Genomic DNA, 27,247 nt, shown 5'->3' with positions numbered 1-27,247 from the left:
CAGGAAGGCAGATTATTGTTTGAATGGTCCTTGAATTTAATTTTCTTAGTAACCTCAGACTTTTCATTTAGTCATCTTCCATGGGTTTCAGCCATTGCTCAGTTGCACTGTCTCCGAGTCTGAAAGTTGTAAACCCAGAGACTTGAATATAAGACCGAGGCTGACAATCCAGTGCAGTATAGAGGCAGATGTGTATTCATGATCAATGCTTTACTGAAAAGCAGTGCCATTTATGAGACGTAAAATGGAAGGACCTATATGCTGCCACAGCATCACACAAACCCTACAATATGGAAGCTGGCCATTTGGCCAATCGAGTTCACATTAACCCTCTGAAGAGAACCCACCCAGACCTAGACCCTCCATCCTATCCCTGTAACCCTGCAATTCCAATGGTTAATCCACCTAGCCTGCAGATCCCAGGACACCTCAGCATGGCCGATCCACCTAATCTGCACAACTTTGGACTGTGGGGGGAGAACCGCAGCACATGGAGGAAACACACATAGACACTGGGAGAATGTGCAAACTCCAGACAGTCAGTTACACAAGGCTGGACCCTAACCCTAACCCTAACCCTATTGAACCCTGGCACAGTGTTAATATGACTGAAATTCACTGAATAAACAAATCTTGGTTTCTGACCTGAATAAACAGTTGTCCTTGTTACTTAACTCCTAGACGATTAAAAAATACTACACACCCTAAAAAAGTGGCTGATGGACATCGGTATCTTTTTCGTGGCAGAATTAATACAGAGGTCATGGAAGTGGAAAATGTAGACGATGGAACAGGTATTTCATTTTCAAATTGACCAAATGAAAACTTATTATTAGTGAGATGGATTCTAAGAGTTCATAAGTATAAAGAAGATGCCTTTTGAGGGTAAATCAACAAAAAATGACATAGTTCATTCTACGCAGTAAATATATAAATTTCAAATGTAATAATAAATAATTCCTGGTTAATCAATTTATATCACATTCAGTACCAGTAGGATTGGGCATTACAGATAAACTGCAATGTTGTTCATGATTTTAAAAACCAAAGGAACTGCTGATGCTGTAAATCAGAAACGCAAGCAGAAATTGCTGGAAAAGCTCAAGAGGTCTGGCAGTATCTGTGGACAGAAATCAGAGTTAACGTTTCGGGTTGAGTGACCCTTCCTCAAAACTGCTGGTAGCTAGGAAAATGTTGGTTTACGTGTAGAAGACATGGTCGGGGGAAGGGATGAGGAGTAAATGATAGATGGGGATAGATGTTTCCGAGTCAGATCGTTATCCACTCCCTTGTCTGTCCAATTGTTCTCTTCTCTCTCTGTGGGCTCTATCCTTCTAGTTTTGTACTCCCCTACTATGGGAAAAAAGAAATCACTGGTCCTTTTAAATTATATGTTAATGACCTGCAAATAATAACAGTATAATTTAAAAGTTTGCAGATAATATGAAATTCAGAAATACAGTAACACCAACAAAGACAAACATAAATTGATATACCTTTTGGTAGGAAGGTTACAAAGAGCAAAATACTAAAAATATTGCAAGGGATTTGATGTTCACATGCACTTTTAGATTTTGAGAAGATATAGAACAATTAAAATCAAGATGGTTTTGAAGGACTGTTAATGATTTTGCTTTCTTGCTGAACATAAAATCCAGGTTAGTCATCATTGACCTCCAACAAAATATTAGAAAGATAAATTTCATAGCAACATTCAGAGATAGGAGAAGAAAACGGACCTAGTATTTTGTTCTTTGGCTGAAAGCAGTGTTCTCTGTTTATTCAGTATACTGGATCTAGCAGGTGGTCAACATACTTCGCTAATGGTTTCATGGCTCATTCTTAACATAGCAATTCAGTGATGCTTCATCAACCTCACATACATTTGTGGATCAGTGGCAGAGATCCAAAGTTGAGATATTTTGGTAGTGATGTGATGACAAGGAGATTTCTAATTTCAGCACTTCTTATGCTGATCCAATGTAATTTATTCATAAAATTTGCCATGACAGGGACACCCAAAATGATTGGTGTGTGCCCTGTTGACAAGTAAATGTTGTAGTCTTTAATTGCAATGTACAGTTGTTTTCTGATTTAATTAAATTGTAACTACCCTTCTATATTTTAAGATGGAGAGGAAAGAGACTTCAGCTAACTATAGACTGGTCAGTCTGAGGCCAGTTGTACAGACATTACCAGAATCTCTCAATAGGGACAAATTACCTGAAATTACTTGAATAACCTGAAACCTAAACAAATATGAACTGATTAAAGAGAGCCAATGTGGATCAGTGATGGGAGTAATTTAGTTGACAATTTTAAGGATTATTTTGGGCTTTCGACTATTTTAAGGATTATTTGGGCTTGTATTATGCTTATAAAAAGAGATGTGGTGCTGTGGGTTTGATTGCCCAAAGTGTGAATTAGTAAACTAAAATAAAATAAAGAACTGTTTCCATCAAATAAGTGCACTATTGAAACAAACATCTTAAAATTCAGACCAATAATCATGAACAAAATAATGACTTTTTTTTGCAAAAATCAACAGTTTCCAAATACAATCTGCAATAGCTATCTAACGTGGGAAGTGAAATCAGTCAAAAAAGTGAAAAGTGACTGATAAGAATAAACAGTGATAATGGGAACTGCAGATGCTGGAGAATCCAAGACAATAAAATGTGAGGCTGGATGAACACAGCAGGCCAAGCAGCATCTCAGGAGCACAAAAGCTGACGTTTCGGGCCTAGACCCTTCATCAGAGAGGGGGATGGGGTCAGGGAACTGGAATAAATAGGGAGAGAGGGGGAGGCGGACCGAAGATGGAGAGAAAAGAAGATAGGTGGAGAGGAGAGTATAGGTGGGGAGGTGGGGAGGGGATAGGTCAGTCCAGGGAAGACGGACAGGTCAATGAGGTGGGTTGAGGTTAGTGGGTAGGAGATGGAGGTGCGGCTTGGGGTGGGAGGAAGGGATGAGTGAGAGGAAGAACAGGTTAGGGAGGCAGAGACAGGTTGGACTGGTTTTGGGATGCAGTGGGTGGAGGGGAAGAGCTGGGCTGGTTGTGTGGTGCAGTGGGGGGAGGGGACGAACTGGGCTGGTTTTGGGATGCAGTGGGGGAAGGGGAAATTTTGAAGCTGGTGAAGTCCACATTGATACCATTAGGCTGCAGGGTTCCCAGGCGGAATATGAGTTGCTGTTCCTGCAACCTTCGGGTGGCATCATTGTGGCACTGCAGGAGGCCCATGATGGACATGTCATCTAAAGAATGGGAGGGAGAGTGGAAATGGTTTGCGACTGGGAGGTGCAGTTGTTTATTGCGAACCGAGCGGAGGTGTTCTGCAAAGCGGTCCCCAAGCCTCCGCTTGGTTTCCCCAATGTAGAGGAAGGTGCCGGGTGTGGTGGGGTTGGAGGGCAGTGTGGAGCGAACAAGGGAGTCACGGAGAGAGTGGTCTCTCCGGAAAGCAGACAGGGGTGGGGATGGAAAAATGTCCTCCGACACTTCCGCCATCTACAATCCGACCCCACCACCCAAGACATTTTTCCATCCCGACCCCTGTCTGCTTTCCGGAGAGACTACTCTCTCCGTGACTCCCTTGTTCGCTCCACACTGCCCTCCAACCCCACCACACCCGGCACCTTCCCCTGCAACCGCAGGAAATGCTACACTTGCCCCCACACGTCCTCCCTCACCCCTATCCCAGGCCCCAAGATGACATTCCACATTAAGCAGAGGTTCACCTGCACATCTGCCAATGCATCCACTGTACCCGGTGTGGCTTCCTCTACATTGGGGAAACCTACCTCCCCACCTATACTCTCCTCTCCACCTATCTTCTTTTCTTTCCATCTTCAGTCCGCCTCCCCCTCTCTCCCTATTTATTCCAGAACCCCCACCCCATCCCCCTCTCTGATGAAGGGTCTAGGCCCGAAATGTCAGCTTTTGTGCTCCTGAGATGCTGCTGGGCCTGCTGTGTTCATCCAGCCTCACATTTTATTGAATAAGAATAAACAGCTCAGATGTCATCAACTTCAAGGTGCATGTAATTTTGTATAGAGCTGGACATTTGGATCTGATAGTGTTTAAAAGATGCAGTAGTTAGATTTTAATTTTCATATTGATGTTAACCAGCATTATATACTCTAATGTATAATGGGCAGAGTAATCTTTATTTTTATTCTCTCGTGGGAAATGGAAATCATTGGGTGAGCATTTATTTTCCATCCCAAGTTGCCCTTAAGAAGGTATTGGTGAAATCGCTTTTTGAACTGCAGCAGTCTCTGCCGTGTATGATTTACTCAAGGTGATTCAGGCACTCACCTTCAGTATAGTTTCACATACATCCTATTTTGCAAACTGAACAAACGAATTAAGCCTTTCCAAATCCTTTTTTGTTTGAATATTGCTCATGTTCAGTGTTGCATCTCTCGTAGCTTGACATAAGTTTGTGGGTGCTCCAAGAAGTATCACAATGTCATACTTTTCAAAGTGTTCGTGGTATTTCTCAAATTACTCCTTTCAGAGCGTTCTACACCATGGCTATGACCATTGATTACAAACACTATACCATTCTCAAACATTCTCAGATCATCTGCTGCTGAAACCCTGAATCATGCCACTGTCATGTTGAGACCTGGCTGTTTCATTACTCCTTCCTGTCTACACTCCTGCATTTTAAAATCCTCAAATTTGAGATTATTGATAGCCCTGTTGTCTACATCATTCCTCACACCAAGTTCAGCTCAGTTATCATCCTTGTGCACCTAATCTGGTCTGGTTCCCTGTCAAGGATTACCTCAATTTTGAAATTCTCATCCTTGATTTCAAATCCTTCCATGACCTTTCCCTCTATATTCTGCTGTAGTTATGGAGGTATAGACCTTTGAAATTATCCTCATTTAGATCTGGACTCCTGAAGATTTGTTATATAAATTGTTCCACTATTTGTGTATGTGGCTTCTGCTGTCAAAGCCCAATCTCCAGAATTTCTTCCCCGAAACTCTCAGCCTTTCTATCTTGCATTCTTTATTTTAAGATGCTCCTTAAAACCTTCTTCTCTGATCGAGAGCTTACTTCTTCAATTCGCTTATGGAATCTGGACATATCTGGCTGGCCAGCATTTATTACCCATCCTTAGTTGACTTTGAGAAAGGGTGGTGAGCTCTTTTCTTGAACCACTGCAGTCCATGTGACAGAGATAGACTCACGATGCTGCATGTGGCTATTATTTTTTAACCAGTGCCTTGGTCAATGCAGTTGTTACAGCTGAGGGGTTTGCTGGGCTATTTCAGAGGGCAGTTAAGAGTCAACTACATTACTGTAGGTCTGGAGTCACATGTAGGCCAGACCAGGTATGGATGGCAGTTTCCTTCTCTCAGGGACATCAGTGAACCAGATGGGTTTTGCTGGACAATCACCAATGGTTTCATGGTCACCGTGGGTATTTATTTAATTCAAATTCCACCATCTACCATGGCAGGATTCGAACCCGGATCTCCAGTACATTAGCTGGCTTTCTGGATTCATAGTCTAGTGAAAATATCAATAGGCCACAGCTTCCCTCACTTCGCTATCTGACCAGATATCTCCAGTTGTCAAAATTTGCTGTGTAAGCTTTTTGCGGAATGCCTTGGAACGTTTTATTCTCTCACATGTGCAATAAAAATATATTTGTTGTGGTTTAACAATAGATTGGTGTTGATAAGCATAATTAGAATTGTGGTTTATTCCAGCGGATTATCACAGCAGTGGTCATACAGTTATCAACGGTTGGAAAATACACAATACTGCCAAAAACAAGTGGTTTGTCTGCATGGCAAAAACATCAGAGGACAAGCAGGAATGGCTAGAGGCCTTTCTAAAGGAACGAGAACGAAGAAAGAGTAAGATACCATGATTTATGCACGTTGCTTATCCCTGCCATTGAGAAAAATGAAGTTATGGTAGTATTGACCTCCACTTGCAAAAATGTCACCATCATTTTATTAGCTGGTTTGCAACACAAGCTGCAACGTGTGGAAGAATTTCTTGGATTAATAGTATTTTATGCAAACCTGGAGTTTTCAGTATTTAGAGCCTTGACCAATATAACTTGGGCATTTTCCCATTAGTTTTGATGGGAACATAATGTCTCAATTTATTTGCCCAACTACAGTGAAAAACTTTGTTTGTGAGCCGTACAGGCAGATCATAGTGAGCAAGGACATGCAGATCACTGAGTGAGGCATACAGGTTACACTGCACAGGAGGTGCACAAAGCAAAATCAACATTATTAGAAGTTAGAGAGTCCATTCAGCACTCTAATAAGAGCAGGGAAGAAGCTGTTCTTGAACCTGTTGGCGTGTAAGTTAACGTTCTGTATCTTTCGCCTGACCGAAGGGGTTGCAGGAGATCATTACCAAAGTGGAAAGGGTCTTTGATGTTGACAGGCTTTCTGCGGCAACGAGAAGTGTAAATGGAGTCCATGGATGGAAGGTTGGTTTCTGTGATGGTCTGGGCTGTACACACCACCTTCTGTCACAGTCCTGTGCAGTACAGTGGCCGTCCCAAGCTGTTCTGCACCTAGACAGTATGCTTTCCGTGGTGTATCTGTAAAATGTTGGTGAGGTTCCTTATGGACATCCTGAATTTCCTAAGCTGCCTGAGGAAGAAAAAGTGCTGTTTTGCCTCTTTGACCACCGTATCTGAGTGGGAAGCCCAGAACAGATTGCCGGTTATTGTCCCTCCGAGGAACTTGATGCCCATGTTTTATTATTCTGTTATTTCACAAATCTATGCTCCGGTGTTGTTTTTGTGTGTGTTATAGAGATTGTGCACTTTGTGACTGTAAATATTTCTGCTTACGACAACAAACTGGGCCATTGATTTGTACTTTTAAATAATAGTAACATACAAGTATTTTTAAGAATTAAGATTGATTAAACCCCGTTCTTATAAACAGATCAATGGTTTGCCTCATGTGAGTTAAAACTGAAATTTTTCTCCAAACAATACAGTCTATTATCCTCTCTTTCAAAATGGAAACAGACTCTTCATCCATTCCAACTAGGCTTCCAAAACTGAACTAGTCACCTTCGTCTTTATTTGGCCCAGATCCCTCTAAACATTTCTTATCCATCTATCTGTCCAAATGTCTTTTACATGTTATAATTGTACCTGCCTCTACCACTTCCTTTGGCAGCTCATTCCACACATGCACCATCCTCTGTTTGAAAAATTTGCCCTTCAGGTCCCTTTTAAATCTTTCCCTGTCACCTTAAAACCTATGTCCTCTAGTTTTGGACTCCCCTACCTTGGGGAAAAGACCTTGGCTATTCACCTTATGCCCCTCATGATTTTTATAAATTTCTGTAAAGTCATCCCTCAGCGTCCTATGGAGGGACAAAAGTGCCAGCCTATCCAGCCTCTCTTTATAACTCAAACCCTCCAGTCTTGGTACCATCTTTGTAAATTTTCTTTTTGCACCCTTTCCATTTTAATAACATCATTCCGATAACAATAACATTTCAAAAATTCCTGTAGCAGATTAGGGTGACATGGTGGCTTGGAGGTTAGCACGGCTGCCTCACAGCGCCAGGGACCCGGGTTTGAATCCACCCTTGGATGACTGTCTGTGTGGAATTTGTACATTCTCCCCACGTCTGCGTGGGTTTCCTCCTGGGGCTCCAATTTCCTCCCAAAGTCCAAAGATGTGCAGGCTAGAGTGGATTGGCCATGCTAAATTGTCCATGATGTGCAGGCTAGCTGGATTAGTCAAGATAAATGTTGGGTCCCAGGGATGAGGTGTGTGTGCGTGGGATGCTGTTTGGATGGTCAGTGTGAATTTGATGGGCTGAATGGCCTGCTTCTACACTGTAGGGTTTCTATGATAACTGTGAATCATGGTGTAAAACTCTACTTAAATTGAAGGCACGCAATTCATGCCTCTTAAGCCAACCAACCTGTGTCAAGGTGCCAAAGTGACAATGTGCATGAATGCATGACCTGCTGATTCCCGATGTACACCATTTTCTCTGCAGTGGGTCACCACTTTCCCTAATATTGGCACTCTCTGTAAAGTGGGAGAGTTTCTGATGTTTTGAGGGAGATGGGAAATATTTAGAGGGATATGGGCCAAATATAGGCAAATGGGACTGGTTCAGTTTAGGAAATCTCGTTGGAATGGACAAGTTGGGCTGAATGGCCTGTTTCCGTGCTATATGACCCTATCACCTGAGTCTTCAACTGTGCCTGAGTCGAATGTTAAGTTTTGAATTGCTTGAATCCCATAGCACTAGTAGGTTTTAAAGATGACTGTGGAGATTCTCTTGGGTACCACTGATTTGTCCACATAGCTGCCAGTGTAACACAATAAACACTGATGTGGATCGAGAAAGTGAAAATCTCCAGAAAATTTATTCTTTTATCAGATAAGTACAAAAATCACTTAATACAGAATACCCCTACAGTTTGTAGACAGCAACTTCCTGAATAATATAAGGACGTGATTTCATTTTTGACCAGGTTTGAAGCTTGGTGTGGAGCAAGATACCTGGTTGATGATCTCTGAAAAAGGGGAAAAGCTCTACCATATGCTATGTAAAGAGGAAAATGTAATCAAGGACAGGAAACGGAAACTCAGCACCTTTCCAAAATGTTTCTTGGGCAGGTAGGTTGTTAGGTTCAACATTAATTAACATACTAGCATTTTCTTTGTTCCAAATTTTCAGACAATTTTCTGCACTTCCCTTCTGTTCTAAAACTCTTGAACCTGTTCTTGAGATAAGATGTTTGTAGCACTTAGTGTAGTTAGGGGATCAGACTGGTACCTTCATATTAATAAAATGTGAGGCTGGATGAACACAGCAGGCCAAGCAGCATCTCAGGAGCACAAAAGCTGACGTTTCGGGCCTAGACCCTTCATCAGAGAGGGGGATGGGGTGGGGGTTCTGAAATAAATAGGGAGAGAGGGGGAGGCGGACCGAAGATGGAGAGAAAACAAGATAGGTAGAGAGGAGATACTCCCCCTCTCTCCCTATTTATTCCAGTTCCCTCTCCCCATCCCCCTCTCTGATGAAGGGTCTAGGCCTGAAACGTCAGCTTTTGTGCTCCTGAGATGCTGCTTGGCCTGCTGTGTTCATCCAGCCTCACATTTTATTATCTCGGATTCTCCAGAATCTGCAGTTCCCATTATCTCTGGTACCTTCATATTAATACCTGATCCTTGACAGTAAGTCATAGCTGGTATCATAGTTGAAGTTAAACTACTCCTTACTCAAAACCTATGGCTTGATTGGTAAAGAGATCAAAGGTTACGGGGAGAAGGCAGGAGAATGGCGTTGGGAGCATATCAACCATGATAGAATGGTAGAGCAGACCCAATGGACAGAATGGCCTAATTCTGGTCCTGTATCTTTTAGCCTTATGGAAATCCTCTACAGTGGGGATTGGTATTCAGGAACAGGAAATAAGCATGGTTTTTCCTTTACTGAGCTCTGGGACAAATTCTACAGTATAACACTACCCTGGCAAAGGTTAGTCAAATGGATTGACTTTTCTGGAGTTTGTACAGCTTATGTAAGTCCTGGATCAATAATTTTGTTTCTGTATAAAGGTTCAGGGGTCACTTTGGCTTCCCCTTTATCCAGATGGACTAATTATTCCAGTATTATTGAGTAACATTTACACATAACACATTAGAAATAACTTGGGATATAGGATAGAATGTTGATTGCCATCTGGGTAAAGGATCTCTGCTCTGAATTGATGTTTTATCTCTGAAGCACAGGATTTGCATCATGGAAAATCCCTTAGTGTAAATCTTCAGGTATGGGTGACTAGTCTGTCTGTATTTGGGTGTGCTGAGAATATCAGACAAGAAATCTATCTCCAGGCTCAGTGTCCATTTATATATTACCGACACTATTCAATGGATGTATCTTTGCACAGAAAGCCCAACATGAAAATGTAAAACTAGAAAATTTCACATAACATCAATTAGATGTTTCACATTCAAGAATCTAAAATGATGTTCTGGAGCCGTCCTGCTATTTAATTTGTTTTGACCCAAACCATTTGTTCAAGATTTTATCTGTTTTTGTTGAGAGTGATGTTGTTCAGCTAACACAAATTGGTGATTGGAATTTTTTATGAACATAACATTTGTGATGAAGCTATGGCTTAAAGACTTTATTTTTGTCTTTTTGTTTGAAGAGAGGTTATAAGGTAGAGGTCTCATGTAGTCTTTCAATGCCACGAGAGTAAACTCGTTGTGAGACCTTGAGTTTTCTTAAAGTTGGAACAGTAGAAGCAGCCTGGCTGGGTGTGGCCAGTTCTCCCAGACCAGGATTTCTAGTTTTTAGTTATTTAGCTTTGAGATTCAGCAGTTGATGTCATGGGCTTAAAAAAGTGGGAGCTATTTTACACTGTCTCAACTACAGCCAAAGCTGGATATTTTCTTCCTAGATTGCATATGAGACAAATACTGGTTTTTCTGAAATTGCCTTTTCGCCAAAGGCTGTGTTTATAGGATGTTGCTATATTGGAACAGTTAATTAGTAAGAGCGACTACATCTATTATTCTCTTAAGTTTTCTAATAGAGTTGTTATTCTAAATTTCTCTTTCTTTTGTTGTATTTTAACTGTAGTTTTTAAATAAATTGCGTTTTGCTAATGCCTAGTACTCTGACCAGTCACATTGCATCTGGAGCATAGCACTTTACATTTACCATAAAAATATGAAAATGTTAGGGTTGAGGCTACCTTCTTAAAGGTCCATAATGATTTAAAATGCTGTTTTTGACTAAAAGGAAAAGGCAGGACAGATTGAGTTTTTTCAGGTGCTGGAAGGCATGGATTGTGTGGATGTAAATAGATTTGTGAACACCGTCTGCATTCAGAAATTGGCTTACAACATTAACTAAACTCTATCGTCAATAAATAATTAAAGCAGATTACTTTGATAGCAGGCAGATATGAGCGATATACTTTAATTAAAGATTGACGCACTAATCTGTTTTAAAAAAAATTAGGACAAACACTGAGCAAAGTGATTGAAGCTAACTGAAAAATTGGATATGTACATCAGATCCCACTTTCAACCTAACCCAATTGTGCTCCTGGACCCAGTTTATAAAGCCAGCTAGGGTCAATGTCACTGTGATGCAGTGTGCTATTGTTCTTGTTCAATTTTGGGGTTTGGCACCACATTTATAGGTAATAGACCATTTGTAAGAACATGACTGATAGTTTATTCACAGTCGGAAGCAGCAGTTTAGATTTAATGGAATAGTTATTGTAAATGATCACTGACAATTGATGGCTCATTGAAACCAGAGGATGACCAGGCAGTTTGTAGAGAATGTGTAGATCTTGTAAAGACATGAAGGCAGCATCCAGCTGTCTAGCCACGGTGTTAAGGAACACTTCACGTCGTCTTCCCTCAATTTCTCCTTGTCCATCATCGGTCTGAAGGAGAAAGCACCTGACGAGTGCTCTGTTTCTGAGCTCTCGTTGATAAATCTCAGTTTTGAGGCTGGTAATCTATACTGTATCAATCATTTGTTGGAATTCTTCTACCCAGCACAGATGAGGCAACTCTTTAAAATGTCAGGATAACAGTTGCCTCTTTGCACATTTCATCTGCTGGCTGATTTTCATTCAGGTTGGGAAAAGGACTTTGAATTTCCTGAACACTGCTCTGACAATGGAATAAATGTAATACCAGATAATTCCTTGATATCAGTTCATTGGATTGTCGTGGCCTCATGATCCTTGTGGCCTTTATTATATCTTTCTTTTGACCTTGTAACAGCAGTTACATGAGACCTTATGCTGTACAGGAAACCTGAGAAAATTTCAGTGTTAAAGTGAACTCAGTGTCCAACATTAATGAGTCCTAATGCAGTAAAAGTAAAGAAGGGGACCAGTGCAAAGAGAAAGAAGGAGCCTGAAGACCTTAAGTTTGCTATTACATTGTACCTTGGAACTGCACCGTCTGTCCGCATCCGAGTACCCTTTACCTGGATCTCCTTGGGCGGAAGAGAAATGGTAGAAAGCCCACTTCTCATCTGTTACTAGTGTTTAAATGCAGAGGACATGTGATGGCTCTAAGTGAAATTCCCTGTAGGTATGCTATGATGAAATATATAAATAAATTAGAACTGGGTACATATGGTAGAGTGGTAAATGAAAATCCAGACTCTCCCATAATATTAAACCAAGCTATAATGTCCTCATTTATCACAGTATAAGTTTGCAAATTATATAGTTGTCAAACTTAAAGCATTTGCAATAGTGAATCCTGTGACAATTAATCACAGTTATGGCAAATTTGGAATTATGGAAGTTCTGACAGGTTACAATTTAGAAAGAGAGCGACTACAGAGGCACTGTTTTTAAGTAACTTACTTTTGATAAGAACAAGGATTTAAGTCTTATTTCTTTCTTTTATTGCTTTGACACTTCAGTGAATTTGTTGCTTGGTTGCTGGAAATTAAGGAGATCAGTAAACCAGAGGAAGGAGTACATCTTGGTCAGGCACTGCTGGAGAATGGAATCATCCATCATGGTGAGTGACTGTGGGATTAATAGTTGTTCTGACTAAATGTATGGAATGACATAGAATTATAGAGTTGTGCAGCACAGACGCAGACCCTTTGGTCCAACTCATCCATGCTGACCAGATATCCTAAATTAATCTAATCCCTTTTGCCAGCATTTGCCCATATCCCTTTAAACCCTTTCTATTCACATATCCATCCAGATGCCTTTTAAAAGTTGTAATTATACCAGCCTCCACCACTTCCTCTGGCAGCTCATTCTGTGTGAAAACGTCACCCCTTAGGTCCCTTTTAAATCTTTACCCTCTCACCTTAGACCTATAATCTCCAGTTTTAGACTTCCCTACTTTGGGAAAAAGACCTTGGCTATTCACTCTGTTCATGTTCCTCATAATTTTATAAACTTCTATAAGGTCACCCCTCAGCCTCTGAAATTTTGGGGAAAATAGCAAAACATTAAATAAATTGAATGTGATACAATACATGAAGTTCTACTACTGATTGCAATCTCAGTTTGTCTGAAGGAGTTAATTTGACAACCGTAGCGTCGAGAATAAACAAACAAATTTTCAAATTCCCATCCATAATTGCTCATTTATTTACAGCAGTGTGCTTGTCTGGATCTACTTTTGAGTTGGAAAATTGGAAATTGATTGGTTCTGTTTAAATTTCCCTCTAGCATTGTAATGCAATCTTCCTGTTTTTCAGTGTGCAGATATTTCTGTTCTCACCAAGGGTTGGACTTTCCTTCAACGTCACACCCATGTGAAATGGCCTTCAGCCATTAAACTGAGTGAAACGGGCCGGCAATTGATGCCACTTGAAATCAAGCCCCATACAGGAAACTGGATTGTTCATTGGAAATGCAGCTATACCCTCTGGCTCAGTCATTAGACATTTTGCTACATGTGAATGAGTGTCATTAAAACGTTCCTCCCCACTCAGCACCTATTGCACCTTCCTGAAATTAAAAGCACCACCATCCATGTGGTGGTATAAGCTCAGGAATGGTACTGTTAAGGCAGATTCATTGTTGAGCAGATTATGTTGATTGCTACAGCCAAAAGCTTGGTTTGATTGATCCAAACGATTAGTTTTAAGTGTTGTACAGCAAGTATAGTTTTTGTTGACTAGAAATATGGATTTTTCAATGGGAACTCTTCTACTCTTTGCTTATGGTGTAGAATGTAGAGGGAGATAAAATCATTTCTCCTGGATGCGCATAGATATTGAATTGACTCCTGTACCACTGAGAGGACCACTTTCTCAATAATTGACTGCCATGGAAAGCCACTGTATTGAAGTATTGTTTCTTCAAACATTCATGGATTATCTTCACAAGTAATCACTTTGCTCAGACCTGGCACCAGCTACATAGGAAGAAGTTGTTAAAAGGATTTGATTTGACATTATACTGGCCTACAGTGAGATTCAGAGGGTAAAAGAGGAGGATAATGTTCTTTGTCTAAGGTATATGGCTGAACGATCAGCCTTGGCTGAGGACGTGATTTATGTAGCCTGGTTTTCAACAGTTTTGGTGAAGGAACATTGATCAGATGTGGAGATGGTGGTGAGAATTTTGCATAGATCAAATGATGTGCAAATAAAAAGAAATGAAATTTGCAATGGGTTGCAAACAATCCACATATAATCCACAATAAACAGTGTTGACAACAACAGCCTGTGGCTCCTAATGTTGGGAAGAGTTTCCACAACCATCAGTGCTTTCTGAAATGACAACAAACAGTGCAACACACTAACATTTCCATGAACCTGTAGCACCTCACCATTTGTATCTGGCACCACTGGGCTGTTAGAAGTTAGTGCAAAAATCCAACTACTCTCTTCGGAAACTGACAATGAACCTGTGTTCAGGCTGTCTCCAGTGCTTGAACAAACATTGGCCTTGGCACGTCTTTGACTGCGCAGGAGAGGTGCTGCTGGAATCTGGTTGCCTCACACTTGGTTCTTTCAGGTGCCTTAGGATCCAGAGCAAGTTTCCTAAGCCAACCATCCCTGAATCTCATTTCACTTTGTGAACATGTGTAGGAATAATAGGTTAGACCATAAGACATAGGAGCAGAAATTGTTTGGACCATCGAGTCTGCTCCACAATTCAGTCATGACTGATAAGTTCTTCAACTCCATTGGGAGCTAGAGCAATTAAGTTTGCTTATATAAAGGGGAAACTGGGTGGTAGAAGCCATTGTTTGTTTGTTTATTTCTTTATTTATATTCATATGTGGGATGTGGACATCTCTGGCTGGCCAGCATTTATTGCCCATCCCTAGTTGCCCCTTGAGGAGGTGGTGGTGAGCTCCCTTCTTGAACTGCTGCAGCCCACCTGCTGTGAATTGACCCACAATGCCATTAGGGAGGGAATTCCAGGATTTTGACCAAGTGACACTGGAGGAACGGTGATACATTTCCCAGTCAGGATGGTGATTCCCCTTGGAGGGGAACTTGGAGGTGGTGGTGTTCCCATGTATCTGCTGCCCTTGTCCTTCTAGATGGAGGGGGTTGTGGGCTTGGGACGTGCTGTTTGAGGATCTTTGGTGAATTTCTGAAGTGCATCCTGTAGCTAGTACACACTGCTATTACTGAGAATTATTAGTGAATCTAAGCAAAACACTGCAAATATGGGAAATCAGAAACAAACACAACAAAAGCTGCAGAATCTCAGCGGGTCTGACAGCATCTGAGGAGAGAGAAACGGAGTTAACGTTTCAAGTCTGATATGACTCTTCATCAGAACATCTCTTTTGAAGAAGGGTCAGACCGGACTCCAAATGTTAACTCTGTTTCTCTCTCCACCAAGATTTTGCTGCCACCTTTACTTCATATTTTATGTGCAAAGTAATCACAGTTTGACCACTTGGTCGTTCAGTGTTCATTTCTGCTGAAACTTGATTCGTTTTTGGTCATGAATGATTACAAAGGGATGGTAGTTAATCTAAAGGAAGTCAATTGATGTTGGATAAAAGAGGAAATAAGGAAAGGAAATTCAGAAAATTTTCTGAAGAAGGGTCTAGGTTCAAAATGTCAGCCTTCCTGCTCCTCTGATGCTGCTTGGCCTGCTGTGTTCATCCAGCTCGACATCTTGTATCTGTGGTTAATAGAGGACATCCCTGCCTGACTCCCTCGAGTTAGAGTCTTTGTGTTTATCTTTAGTTTCAGTTTACACTACTGGAGGGACTTTGCTGCAAGGTAGTTTCAGATGTACAAGCCCACCTCTTGGGGCAATGTACAATGGAATGACATCGGTTTGCTATTTGGTTTGCAGGGGTACTTTTTAAATATATTTTAAATATTTTTAAATATATGGTAAAAAAGGCAGATGTGGTAAACAAGGCATATGGCTTGCTTGCCCTTAATTGGCTGGGGAAGTGAGTACGAGAGCCAGGATGCCATGTTGCAGCTTTATAAGACTTTGGTTAGGTCACACTTAGAGTATTATGTTCCGTTCTGGTCGCCATATTACAGGAAGGATGTGGAAGCTTAGGAGAGGGTGCAGAAGAGGTTTACCAGGATGTTAAAATAGTATCAGAGATAATGGGAACTGCAGATGCTGGAGAATTCCAAGATAATAAAATGTGAGGCTGGATGAACACAGCAGGCCAAGCAGCATCTCAGGAGCACAAAAGCTGACGTTTCGGGCCTAGACCCGTCATCAGAGAGGGGGATGGGGAGAGGGAACTGGAATAAATAGGGAGAGAGGGGGAGGCGGACCGAAGATGGAGAGTAAAGAAGATAGGTGGAGAGGAGAGTATAGGTGGGGAGGTAGGGAGGGGATAGGTCAGTCCAGGGAAGACGGACAGGTCAAGGAGGTGGGATGAGTTTAGTACGTAGATGGGGGTGCAGCTTGGGGTTGGAGGAAGGGATGGGTGAGAGGAGGAACCGGTTAGGGAGGCAGAGACAGGTTAGACTGGTTTTGGGATGCAGTGGGCGGGGGGGGGAAGAGCTGGGCCGGTTGTGTGGTGCAGTGGGGGGAGGGGACGAACTTGGCTGGTTTAGGGATGCAGTAGGGGAAGGGGAGATTTTGAAACTGGTGAAGTCCACATTGATACCTTTAGGCTGCAGGGTTCCCAGGCGGAATATGAGTTGCTGTTCCTGCAACCTTCAGGTGGCATCGTTGTGGCACTGCAGGAGGCCCATGATGGACATGTCATCTAGAGAATGGGAGGGGGAGTGGAAATGGTTTGCGACTGGGAGGTGCAGTTGTTTGTTGCGAACTGAGCGGAGGTGTTCTGCAAAGCGGTCCACAAGCCTCCGCTTGGTTTCCCCAATGTAGAGGAAGCCACACCGGGTACAGTGGATGCAGTATACCACATTGGCAGATGTGCAGGTGAACCTCTGCTTAATGTGGAATGTCATCTTGGGGCCTGGGATAGGGGTGAGGGAGGAGGCGTGGGGGCAAGTGTAGCATTTCCTGCGGTTGCAGGCGAAGGTGCCGGGTGTGGTGGGGTTGGAGGGCAGTGTGGAGCGAACAAGGGAGTCACGGAGAGAGTGGTCTCTCCGGAAAGCAGACAGGGGTCGGGATGGAAAAATGTCTTGGGTGGTGGGGTCGAATTGTGGATGGCGCAAGTGTCGGAGGATGATGCGTTGTATCCGGAGGTTGGTAGGGTGGTGTGTGAGAACGAGGGGGATCCTCTTACGGCGGTTGTGGCAGGGTCGGGGTGTGAGGGATGTGTTGCGGGAAATACGGGAGACGCGGTCAAGGGCGTTCTCGATCACTGTTGGGGGAAAGTTGCGGTCCTTGAAGAACTTGGACATCTGGATTGTGCGGGAGTGGAATGTCTTATCGTGGGAGCAGTTGCGGCGGAGGCGGAGGAATTGGGAATAGGGGATGGAATTTTTGCAGGAGGGTGGGTGGGAGGAGGTGTATTCTTGGTAGGTGTGGGAGTCGGTGGGCTTGAAATGGACATCAGTTACAAGCTGGTTGCCTGAGTTGGAGACTGAGAGGTCCAGGAAGGTGAGGGATGTGCTGGAGATGGCCCAGGTGAACTGAAGGTTGGGGTGGAAGGTGTTGGTGAAGTGGATGAACTGTTCGAGCTCCTCTGGGGAGCAAGAGGCGGCGCCGATACAGTCATCAATGTACCGGAGGAAGAGGTGGGGTTTGGGGCCTGTGTAGGTGCGGAAGAGGGTCTGTTCCACGTAACCTACAAAGAGGCAGGCATAGTTGGGGCCCATGCGGGTGCCCATGGCCACCCCCTTAGTCTGTAGGAAGTGGGAGGAGTCAAAAGAGAAGTTGTTGAGGGTGAGGACGAGTTCAGCTAGGCGGATGAGAGTGTCGGTGGAGGGGGACTGGTCGGGGCTGCGGGACAGGAAGAAGCGGAGGGCCTTGAGGCCATCTGCATGCGGAATGCAGGTGTATAGGGACTGGACGTCCATGGTGAATATGAGGTGTTGGGGGCTTGGGAATTGGAAGTCCTGGAGGAGGTGGAGGGCGTGGGTGGTGTCACGGACGTAGGTGGGGAGTTCCTGGACCAAAGGGGAGAAATTGGAGTCCAGATAGGTGGAGATGAGTTCGGTGGGGCAGGAGCAGGCTGAGTTGATGGGTCGACCAGGGCAGGCAGGTTTGTGGATTTTGGGAAGGAGATAGAAACGGGCCGTGCGGGGTTGGGGAACAATGAGGTTGGAGGCTGTGGGTGGGAGGTCCCCTGAGGTGATGAGGTCGTGAATGGTGTTGGAGATGATGGTTTGGTGCTCAGGTGTGGGGTCATGATCGAGGGGGCGGTAGGAGGTGGTGTCGGAGAGTTGGTGTCTGGCCTCGGCGATGTAGAGGTCAGTGCGCCATACTACCACTGCGCCACCCTTGTCTGCGGGTTTGATGGTGAGGTTGGGGTTGGAGCGGTGGGAGCGGAGGGCTGCCCGTTCTGCAGGGGAGAGGTTGGAGTGGGTGAGAGGGGTGGAGAGGTTGAGGCGGTTAATGTCTCGACGGCAGTTGGAGATGAAGAGGTCGATGGAGGGTAGGAGGCCTGGGGGTGGTGTCCAGGAGGAGGACTTTTGTTGGAAACGGGTGAAGGGGTCAGTGGAAGGAGGGTTAGGTTCCCGGTTGAAGAAGTAGGCATGGAGGCGAAGACGGCCGAAAAACTGCTCTATGTCCAACCGTGACTGGTATTCGTTGATGTGTAGTTGTAGGGGGACAAAGGTGAGCCCCTTACTAAGGACTGACCGTTCGTCCTCAGTCAGTGGGAGGTCTGGGGGGATGGTGAAGATGCGGCAGGGCTCAGTGTGGCTGTCTTCTCTGGGGTTGCTGGCTGTGGAGGTTGTGGGCGGAGCGATGAGGTCGTCGGCCGTGGGCCGTCCCCCTCTCTGCTGAAGGGTCTAGGCCCGAAACGTCAGCTTTTGTGCTCCTGAGATGCTGCTTGGCCTGCTGTGTTCATCCAGCCTCACCTTTTATTACCAGGATGTTGCCTGGATTAGAATGTATGAGCTATAAGTAGAAGCTAGGAAAACTCAGGTTGTTTTCTCTGGAGCAATGAAGGCTGAGGGGAGACTTGACAGAAGTCTCTCAAATTATGGGATGCATAGATAGGGTTGATGGTCCGAATCTTTTTGCCAGAGTCGAAATGTCTAATACTGGTGGCATACATTTGTTGTGAAAGTTTAAAGGAGATATGAGGAGCAAGTTTTTTTTTACACAGAGAGTCGTAGGAGTGTGGAACGCATTGCCAGGAGTGGTGTGGAGGCAGGTGCAATAGGGGCATTTAACGGACTTTGACATGAGCATATAAATATACAAGGAATGGAGGGATATGTACCAAGGGCAGGCAGAAAGCATTAGTTTAATTTGGCATCATGTTTGGCACAATATCATGGGCCAAAGGACCTGTTCCTGTTCTGTACAGTTCTGTATTTTCTGTTCTGTATTTTCTTCCAATGTATGAAATTTCTTGACTTTTGCAGTAGCTATGTGCACAGCAATTAAAGGTTGAATTAAATTAGAAATAGATTTGATAACTGACACATTACAGAGATGTTCACTGTGTGATGATATGTATCAGCGTCTAAATGTTAACTGTGTTCATTTTAATGTGTGAACTGACCACAGTGATCAAGACTTATCTTCCCTGTGTCTAAATGTAGCATTCAAACTTTATTAATGAGCATATTAATCTGCCTAGTAGAAATTGTTATGGCAATAAAATTAGATTGGATTATATCTACATTAATCTTAAAATGTAATATTCATAATGAATTCCTTTGCCTTTGTTAAACTGTTTAAAATTGTTGAAAGTATTTAATAATACTTCAGCTCAATTTTGAAATGATCTTATTATCCTATGGCTGCCCCTTTTTGACTAATGTACTTTGGTATTCAGTAACAGACAAACACCAGTTTAAACCTGATCATATGCTGTACAGATTTCGATATGACGATGGAACATACCATCCAAGAAGTCAAATTCAAGATGTTATCTCCAAGGTAATACCTCATTACGAAGCTATTGTGACTGCTTTAGTGCATTTTATACAGGACAGAGACAGAAGGAGTTGAAGCTAAGGTAGAATTCATATGTGGTATTTTGTGAAGGTGAATATTATTTTTGGAAATGATTTAACTATAAGTTCCCGCACGCAAATTGTATAATTTGAGCTTAATGAAGAGACATAGCTGACATTTTGTTTAATTTTCTGGTTACCCACTACAGAAGAGAATCTGTACAGTGTGGAAACAGGCCATTTGGCCCAACAAGTCCATGTGAACCCTCCAAAGAGCATCCCACCCAGACCCATCCACCTAACTCTGCATTTCCCATGGCTAACACATCTAACTTACACATCCCTGAACGCTAAGGGTAATTTAGCATGGCCAATCCATCTAACTTGCACATCTTTGGATTGTGGGAGGAAACTGGAGCACCCAGCAGAAACACACGCAGGCACTGGGAGAACATACAAACTCCACACATCCAGTCACTCAAAGGTGGAGTTGAGCCCAGGCTCACTGGTGCTGTGAGGCAGCAGTGCTAGCCACTGAATCACTCCGTCAGCCTTCCTGCTCCTCTGATGCTGCTTGGCCTGCTGTGTTCATCCAGCTCCACACCTTGTTATCTCAGATTCTCCAGCATCAGCAGTTCCCATTATCTCTGAACCTTTAACATTCTGTTAGTTTTCCAGCCAGATCAGCCCAATATACTTAACAAGCAATGGGAAGTGCTTTGTTGTTCCAATTGCTTTTAATACTGTATTCTGTAAGTTCCAGTGCTGAGCTTTACTGTGAGGTATGTGTCTTACTTCTCTCACTATGTAGCACTCTACTACTTTACTGGGTGATGTACTAGGTCAATCAGTGACTGAAATTTAGTGGGTAAATTGGGCAGCCATTTCAATCCTGCATACTGAGCCTCACATTTCAAAACAGTTTTAGTCATGAGTGGGGTTTGATCATCCGACTTGCAATAAATATGTGATTATTGGAAGAGAATGTTCAGTAAAGGGAACCAGATGTCACAGGAATTCACACATCACACTTTCATCTCTGAGTCCTGTATTTTATTATGATCAGGATGATCGAATTCAAGTCTGCACTCACTGCTGATTTTAATCGCTCTGCACTGAATAATTTGGCACTTTTTAATTGACCTTTCTCGTTGTGGTATGGGCGTTACAAAGTAACCATAATTTGACAATAAATTGGAAATTGGCAGGAACAAAATCATGCTAATAAAACGGACATGAAGTCAAATTAATACTGGATATTGTTCTGGACGTGGGGTGAAGGTGTGCATTGTTTGAGCAGGATGCATCCTTTATGATGTATGAAATACAAGCTCTTGCTGATTTTTCAGCTGGTGATGTGTGACTTCGGGAAGTCAACTGATAGCCAAATAAATCAATGGATGCTGCTGTGGACATTCATGCAAGATGCAAGGATTTCCTAAATGTCCAAATTGAAATATTATTCTATTCCTCATGTTGACATTTTCACAGTGATTTGGAAAATACTTCATGAAAGAGCTCTGAAAGCTTGTGATTTTAAATAAACCTGTTGGTCTATAACCTGGCGTCATGTGACTTCTGATTTTGTCCACCCCAGTCCAACACAGGCATTTCCATGCCACTGCTATGTATCACTGGGTAATAACTGCCTGTTTTATGTGAGAACATCTCATAAAAGATTGCAGATTTGCTTTGATGAGATTCCTTTGAAATGCATGCATTACTTATCAGAAAACATGCAGTTTCCTCCATCTCAAACATGATGTCTGATTTAAAATTAACTTCCGAATTAAGAATAAAGTTACTGCCAAATAATTACATTCAGCATCTGCCAGCAGTATGATTCATTTTTAATATAACTTTAATAGAATGTTTGATCTGTTTATTCATGTCACAAATGCTTTCATGTAAGCTTATTTGTCAATATTTTGAGCTAATTTGTATGTATCATCAAAAGTAGATTATTTAAACGATTTTCCAATGTCATTATTTAAAATGACCAAAGAAAACTTATATGGTTCTAATATAAATACATTGCTATTGGAGAAATAACTTGTTGAATTATTCAGCTTTAAAAAGCAACTTAACTATTCTCAAATGCTGTAAACTTTCCCTTTGTCATTCCAACTTCTTTGGTTTTGATTACTAATTGGAACCAACTGTAATCATTCTGCATTTTTTCTTGTTAAATGTCAGTGGATCAAACACTAGATTATTGCACATAACCCCTTTGCTTTCTTTGTTGTCCAGATGTGGGTGATTTTTAACTGCCCTTCAGATATGAGGGATAGGCATTAAATGCCCATTTAGCTGGTAACGGCAACATTTCATGAACAAACAAAAAAAACTCTTAAGAATTTTACATTTGCAGGAGACAAGGGCTTACTGTTGTGAAACTTCTGAATGGTCTTAAGCTTTTCAGATATTTTTAAACTAAAATATTCTAGAATAGATTTGGTAATTTTATCACATTATTTGGAGGCACCTTCATTATAAATTTACTGTAGTTTAAACCTTCAAATTTCTTTTGTGCGTGTGAATTTAGATGAGAGAATTAGAGGGCGTAAATGCATAATTAATTAGCATCAAGCAGAATTAATGAGAGCACTTATTTTCATCACTGAGTACTGTATACAGTATATGAATTTGCTGGCCTCTTGATGCTAATTTGTAAGCAGGAAGTTGGTTACCTCTGAAACACAAACAGAAATTGCTTGTGAAACTGAGCAGGTGTGACTGCATCTGTGGAAAGAAAGCAGAGAAAATATTTTGCGTTTGCTCAGTCGATGTCAGAAGTTGGTTAGCTCATTTGGCTGGAAGGCTGGTACAATGCAGAATGAAACCAACAGTGTGGGTTCAATCCCTACATTGACTGTAAAGATCTCAACTTCTCTCCTTCTCCTGGGGAGTGGTAGCCTTCAGGTTAAATTCACCAGCAGCTATGTGTGACTCTAATGAGAGAGTAGGACTATGGTGACTTTATTGTCTAATAAGTCCTTTAAATGTAAACTGGATGGCTGGTTTAGAATCTGATTACCCTTTTAAGGATAACTGTTGTCCTGGATTGCTAAAAAATACAGCTGCAATCATATTATTGTTACCAGTGAAATGCAACTGATCAGAATTGAATAATTTCAGGAGTGATATCCTGGATATCCATTTGTTCTTTTTAGGAGTCACTGAGGATACCACAAAGCTATTAGATACCTTGTGATATAATTTTGAATGGAATCCATAAAACTGTTTGCTGTACATGATCTCTTGCAAATAGATTGAAGTGCATATCTTCTTCTAAGTCATACGTCATTGGACTTTTATTGTTGTTTCATTATTCCTGGGTCAAAACTCAGAAACTCGGTACCCGGCAACATTCTGGCAGCACATTTACCACTTGGATTGCAATGGTGCACGCAGAAAGCTCACCACTACCTTCTCAAAGGCAAGTGAGGACAGGTAATAAATGCTAGTTTGTCAGTGCCAACCAAATCTCATTAATTACGAAATAGGATACCTGAGGATTTCGAGCAGTATGGGGAAGGCATGACAATGCAGTCTTTCATTTGGCATTTGTTAATGAGATGAGAGTTTTCCTGACAAGACCAACTGGGATTTCCAGTCCAAGATAACAAAGTGTGGGACTGGATGAACACAGCAGGCCAAACAGCATCTTAGGATTTCCAATCCAGTTGGCTGGATGGCTGGTTTTGTAATGCAGAATGAGTTCAATTCCTGCACTAGCTGAGGTTAGCATGAAGCATTCTCTTTCTCAACCTGTCCCCTCACCTGAGGCATGGTGACCCTCAAGTTAAACTGCCAGCAGTCATTTCTCTCTAAGTGATCAGTGCTGGGACCTTTGCTGTTTGTTATGCATATTAACTTGGATGTGAATGTAGAAGGTATAATTAGTAAGCTTACAGATGACACAAAAATTGGTGGTGTTGTTAGTGAGGAGGATGGTCAGATATTGATTAGCTGGTAAACTGGGCAAAGCAATTGTAGATGCAATTTAATCCCGGTAAGTTCTAAGTGATTATTTTGGGAGGTCTAATAAGGGAAGGATTTACACAATGAATGGTAGGTCCAAAGGGAGTACTAAGAAACAATGGGACCTTGGTGCATAAGTCCATAGATCCCTGAAGGTGTAAGCACAGGTAGATAAAGGCAGTGAAGAAGACATAGAGGATGCTTGCCTTCATTAGCTGTGGAATAGAGGAAAAATGACGTCTTGTTACAACTTTATAAAACATTGGTTAGGCCACAAATTCAATACTGTGTGCAGTCCTGGTTGCCACACCATTGGAAGGATGTGACTGCACTGGAGAGGGTGCAGAGGAGATTCACCAGGATGTTGCCTGGGGTGGAAAGGCTCAGTTATGAAGAGAGACTGGATAGGCTGTGTTTGCTTTCCCTGGAGCAGAGAAGGCTGAGGGGGGATGCGATTGAGGTTTACAATATTTATGAGAGACATAGACAGAGTAGCTGGTGAGAATATGTTCTCTGTGGCAGACATGTCTAAGACCAGAGGGCATCATTTTAAAATGAGGAGTAAGTAATTTAGAGGACATCTGAGAGAAATTTTTTTTCACCCAAAGAGCAGAAGACATATGAAATGTGCTGCCTGAGAGGGTTGTAGAGACAGGTACTGTCACAACATTTAAGAAGCATCTGGTTGCGCACTTAAAATGCCAGGGCATAGTAGGCTATGGGCTATGAACAGATAAATGGGATTAATAGATTTGGTGTTTGTCAGTCATCATAGACATGATGGGCCAAAGGGCTGCTTCAGTGCTGTATGACTCTATCAAAACTTTCTATCGATTACTGTCTAAGAAATGCCCAGATTTTCCAAACAAACTGGATGTTTCAAATCATATTCCATTTAAGTTCTCACTCACTTAGCCTATACAGTCAGAAATCACACGACACCAGGTTATAGTCCAACAGGTTTATTTGAAAACACAAACTTTTTGAGCTCTGTTCCTTTGTCAGGTAAAGTGCTTCGTTAGTGCTGACACAAATGGACACTATGGACAATTTGGCATGACCAGTCTGCCTAACCTGCACGTCTTTGGGCTGCGAAAGGAGCCCGGAGCACCTGGAGGAAAGCCACACAGACACAGGAAGAAGATGCAGACTCCACACAGACAGCCACGCAAGGGTGGAATCAAACACAGGTCCCTGGCGCTGTGTGACAATAGTGCTAACCCATGAGCTACCATGCCACTTTGTGTAGAAATTTTCTGAAGAAGGGTCTTGGCCCGAAATGTCAGCTTTCCTGCTCCTCTGATGCTACTTGGCCTGCTGTGTTCATCCAGGTCTATACCTGGTTATCTCTGGAATTATAGTTGGGTGTTTTTTATTTTTAAATTCAGCAAAAGAAGCCTGAGTGAGCTGGGTCAGGGCTCACACAGACCCAGGTAGGTTTGTAGTTTTGTTTTCAGTTAGTGAGAAGGTTTCTGCTGCTGCTGAGCTAACAGCTTGAGCTCTCAGCTGCCAGAGTCTTAGAAGAGAGGCTTTCTCTTAGAAATAAAAACAGGCAGGCTATGTTTCTTTCAGTTTATTATTCTGTTGGAACAGAGAGAGGCAGCACATGAGAACCTTATCTGTTTTGCTGAATAGTTTTGCCAACAGCGTGTTGATGAGATGCTGTCTATATTGAAACAGTTGATGATTAGTGGTTAAGTAATAGATCAACTTGTTAACTATTTCAATGGAGTTATTTTAACACTTTGTTTTGCATTTTCACCATGTCATGTGTTTTGATTAAAGCCTAGTGGTGGACCAATCGAATCACGTCTGGGACACAGCACTTTCCTCTTACCTTTAAATAAATATAAAAGTTAGGGTCTAGGCTATTTTCTTCTTATGTGTTTGTGTCTCCTGGTCTGGTCCATTGGTAGTGATCAGCAATGCGTGCCCTTATGAAATCCAGCTTTGTGTTACAGAAATATGATCAGACCACAAATTAAAAGACCACAATAACAGCCTACAATAATGTGCGAATGCCAGTGTTGGTCTGGGGTGGACAAGGTCAGAAGGCACATGACACCAGGTTATAGCCCAACAGGTTTATTTGCGCTCCAAAAACTTGTGATTTCAAATAAACTTGTTGGTCTATAGGTGTCATGTAACTTCTGATACAGTCTGTAATGATAGCAGAGTATAAAGAGTAGGATTGAAAAACGCGATGCCTGCTCGTTAGAATGGCTAAATGATGTGTGATCCATTGCTAGCAGAAAGGTTAATGTTTTCTTTAATTCCACAGGGGGTGAGGCTTTACTGTCGGCTCCACAGTCTCTTTACTCCTGTGATTAAGTAAGTAAAGTAAAGTATTATTTTAAGTGACAGTGTTAACTTGAAGTTCATTGTAAGCGAGGACAATGGACAAGGTGCAGAGCAGATTTACCAGCTTGGGCTACAGAGTTTTAGTTGTCAAGAGAGATTCCATAGACTGGAATTGTTTTCCTTGGAACAGAGGAGGGACATGATTGAGATGTGTTTAGTTGAGGGGCATGGATAGGGTACACTAAAAGAATCCAAGGCATACAAAGCTATAGGCTAATAGCTGGAAAATAAAATTTAAATAGCTATGTGGTTGCTTTTGATCTGTGCAGACTCAATAGGCTGAAGGGCCTTTTTCTATGCTTCAGACCTCTGTGAATCTAACAGAACCTGCTGCTTGCTGCGAGTTGAAACACAATAGAAATCTCACTTATTTGCTGCCTTCTTTAGAACTAGTTCCCTGTATCTTTTCCTTGTTGCATTTTACTTAATAATTAACATGAATAGTAAGTTTGAATTTTCATCTGGGTTAGCTTTTTAGTTCATGCCACATTAAACTTTGGCATTATATCTATCTGGAATTCTGTCAACATAAAGGCTTATTTTTGCAGTCATTGAATATAAGTATTTTCAACCTAAAACCTAATAAATGCAGAATATTCCCATTATATAAAAATAATAGATGTTTTAAACACTACAAAAATCATGTTGAACTAATTCTTCAGAAAACTGACATGTTAAACCACTTTGTTTCAGATTTCTAGATTTTAGCCTTCTGTCATGCTGGCCTGCTATTTACAATAATCAATGAAATTTCAACATTGAATTGATCACCTGGATGGGTGAAAAGTCAGATGAGACAAATAGTGAGCTCTGATTGTAGCATGGTAATTAATGTAGTGGACTCGATAACCGTGGTAATTACTGGACAAGCTCTGTAAATCTTTTCTCAATAGTGACTGGATTGCCTTAAAGCTGTAACTA

At 42.1% G+C, this 27,247-nt stretch overlaps 1 protein-coding gene across 3 annotated transcripts in view; it reads left to right on the top strand.

Annotated features, from left to right (window-relative positions):
• prex2 (phosphatidylinositol-3,4,5-trisphosphate-dependent Rac exchange factor 2) overlaps positions 1–27,247 on the top strand; it is a 316,787-nt gene that overhangs the window by 81,361 nt on the left and 208,179 nt on the right. For all 3 annotated transcript variants that reach the window (XM_059645886.1, XM_048529759.2, XM_059645884.1), the window contains 6 exons: positions 682–794; positions 5,728–5,877; positions 8,499–8,643; positions 12,443–12,543; positions 19,861–19,964; positions 26,247–26,296. In XM_059645886.1, coding sequence (XP_059501869.1) covers positions 682–794; positions 5,728–5,877; positions 8,499–8,643; positions 12,443–12,543; positions 19,861–19,964; positions 26,247–26,296 — 663 coding nt within the window. The remainder of the gene's footprint in view (positions 1–681; positions 795–5,727; positions 5,878–8,498; positions 8,644–12,442; positions 12,544–19,860; positions 19,965–26,246; positions 26,297–27,247) is intronic.

This window comes from Stegostoma tigrinum, chromosome 5 (genome assembly GCF_030684315.1).
Source record: "Stegostoma tigrinum isolate sSteTig4 chromosome 5, sSteTig4.hap1, whole genome shotgun sequence".
NCBI classification, from domain to species: domain Eukaryota; kingdom Metazoa; phylum Chordata; class Chondrichthyes; order Orectolobiformes; family Stegostomatidae; genus Stegostoma; species Stegostoma tigrinum.
The sequence above is the reverse complement of the archived record's forward strand: the minus strand, read 5'-3'. Positions and strand labels throughout refer to the sequence as shown.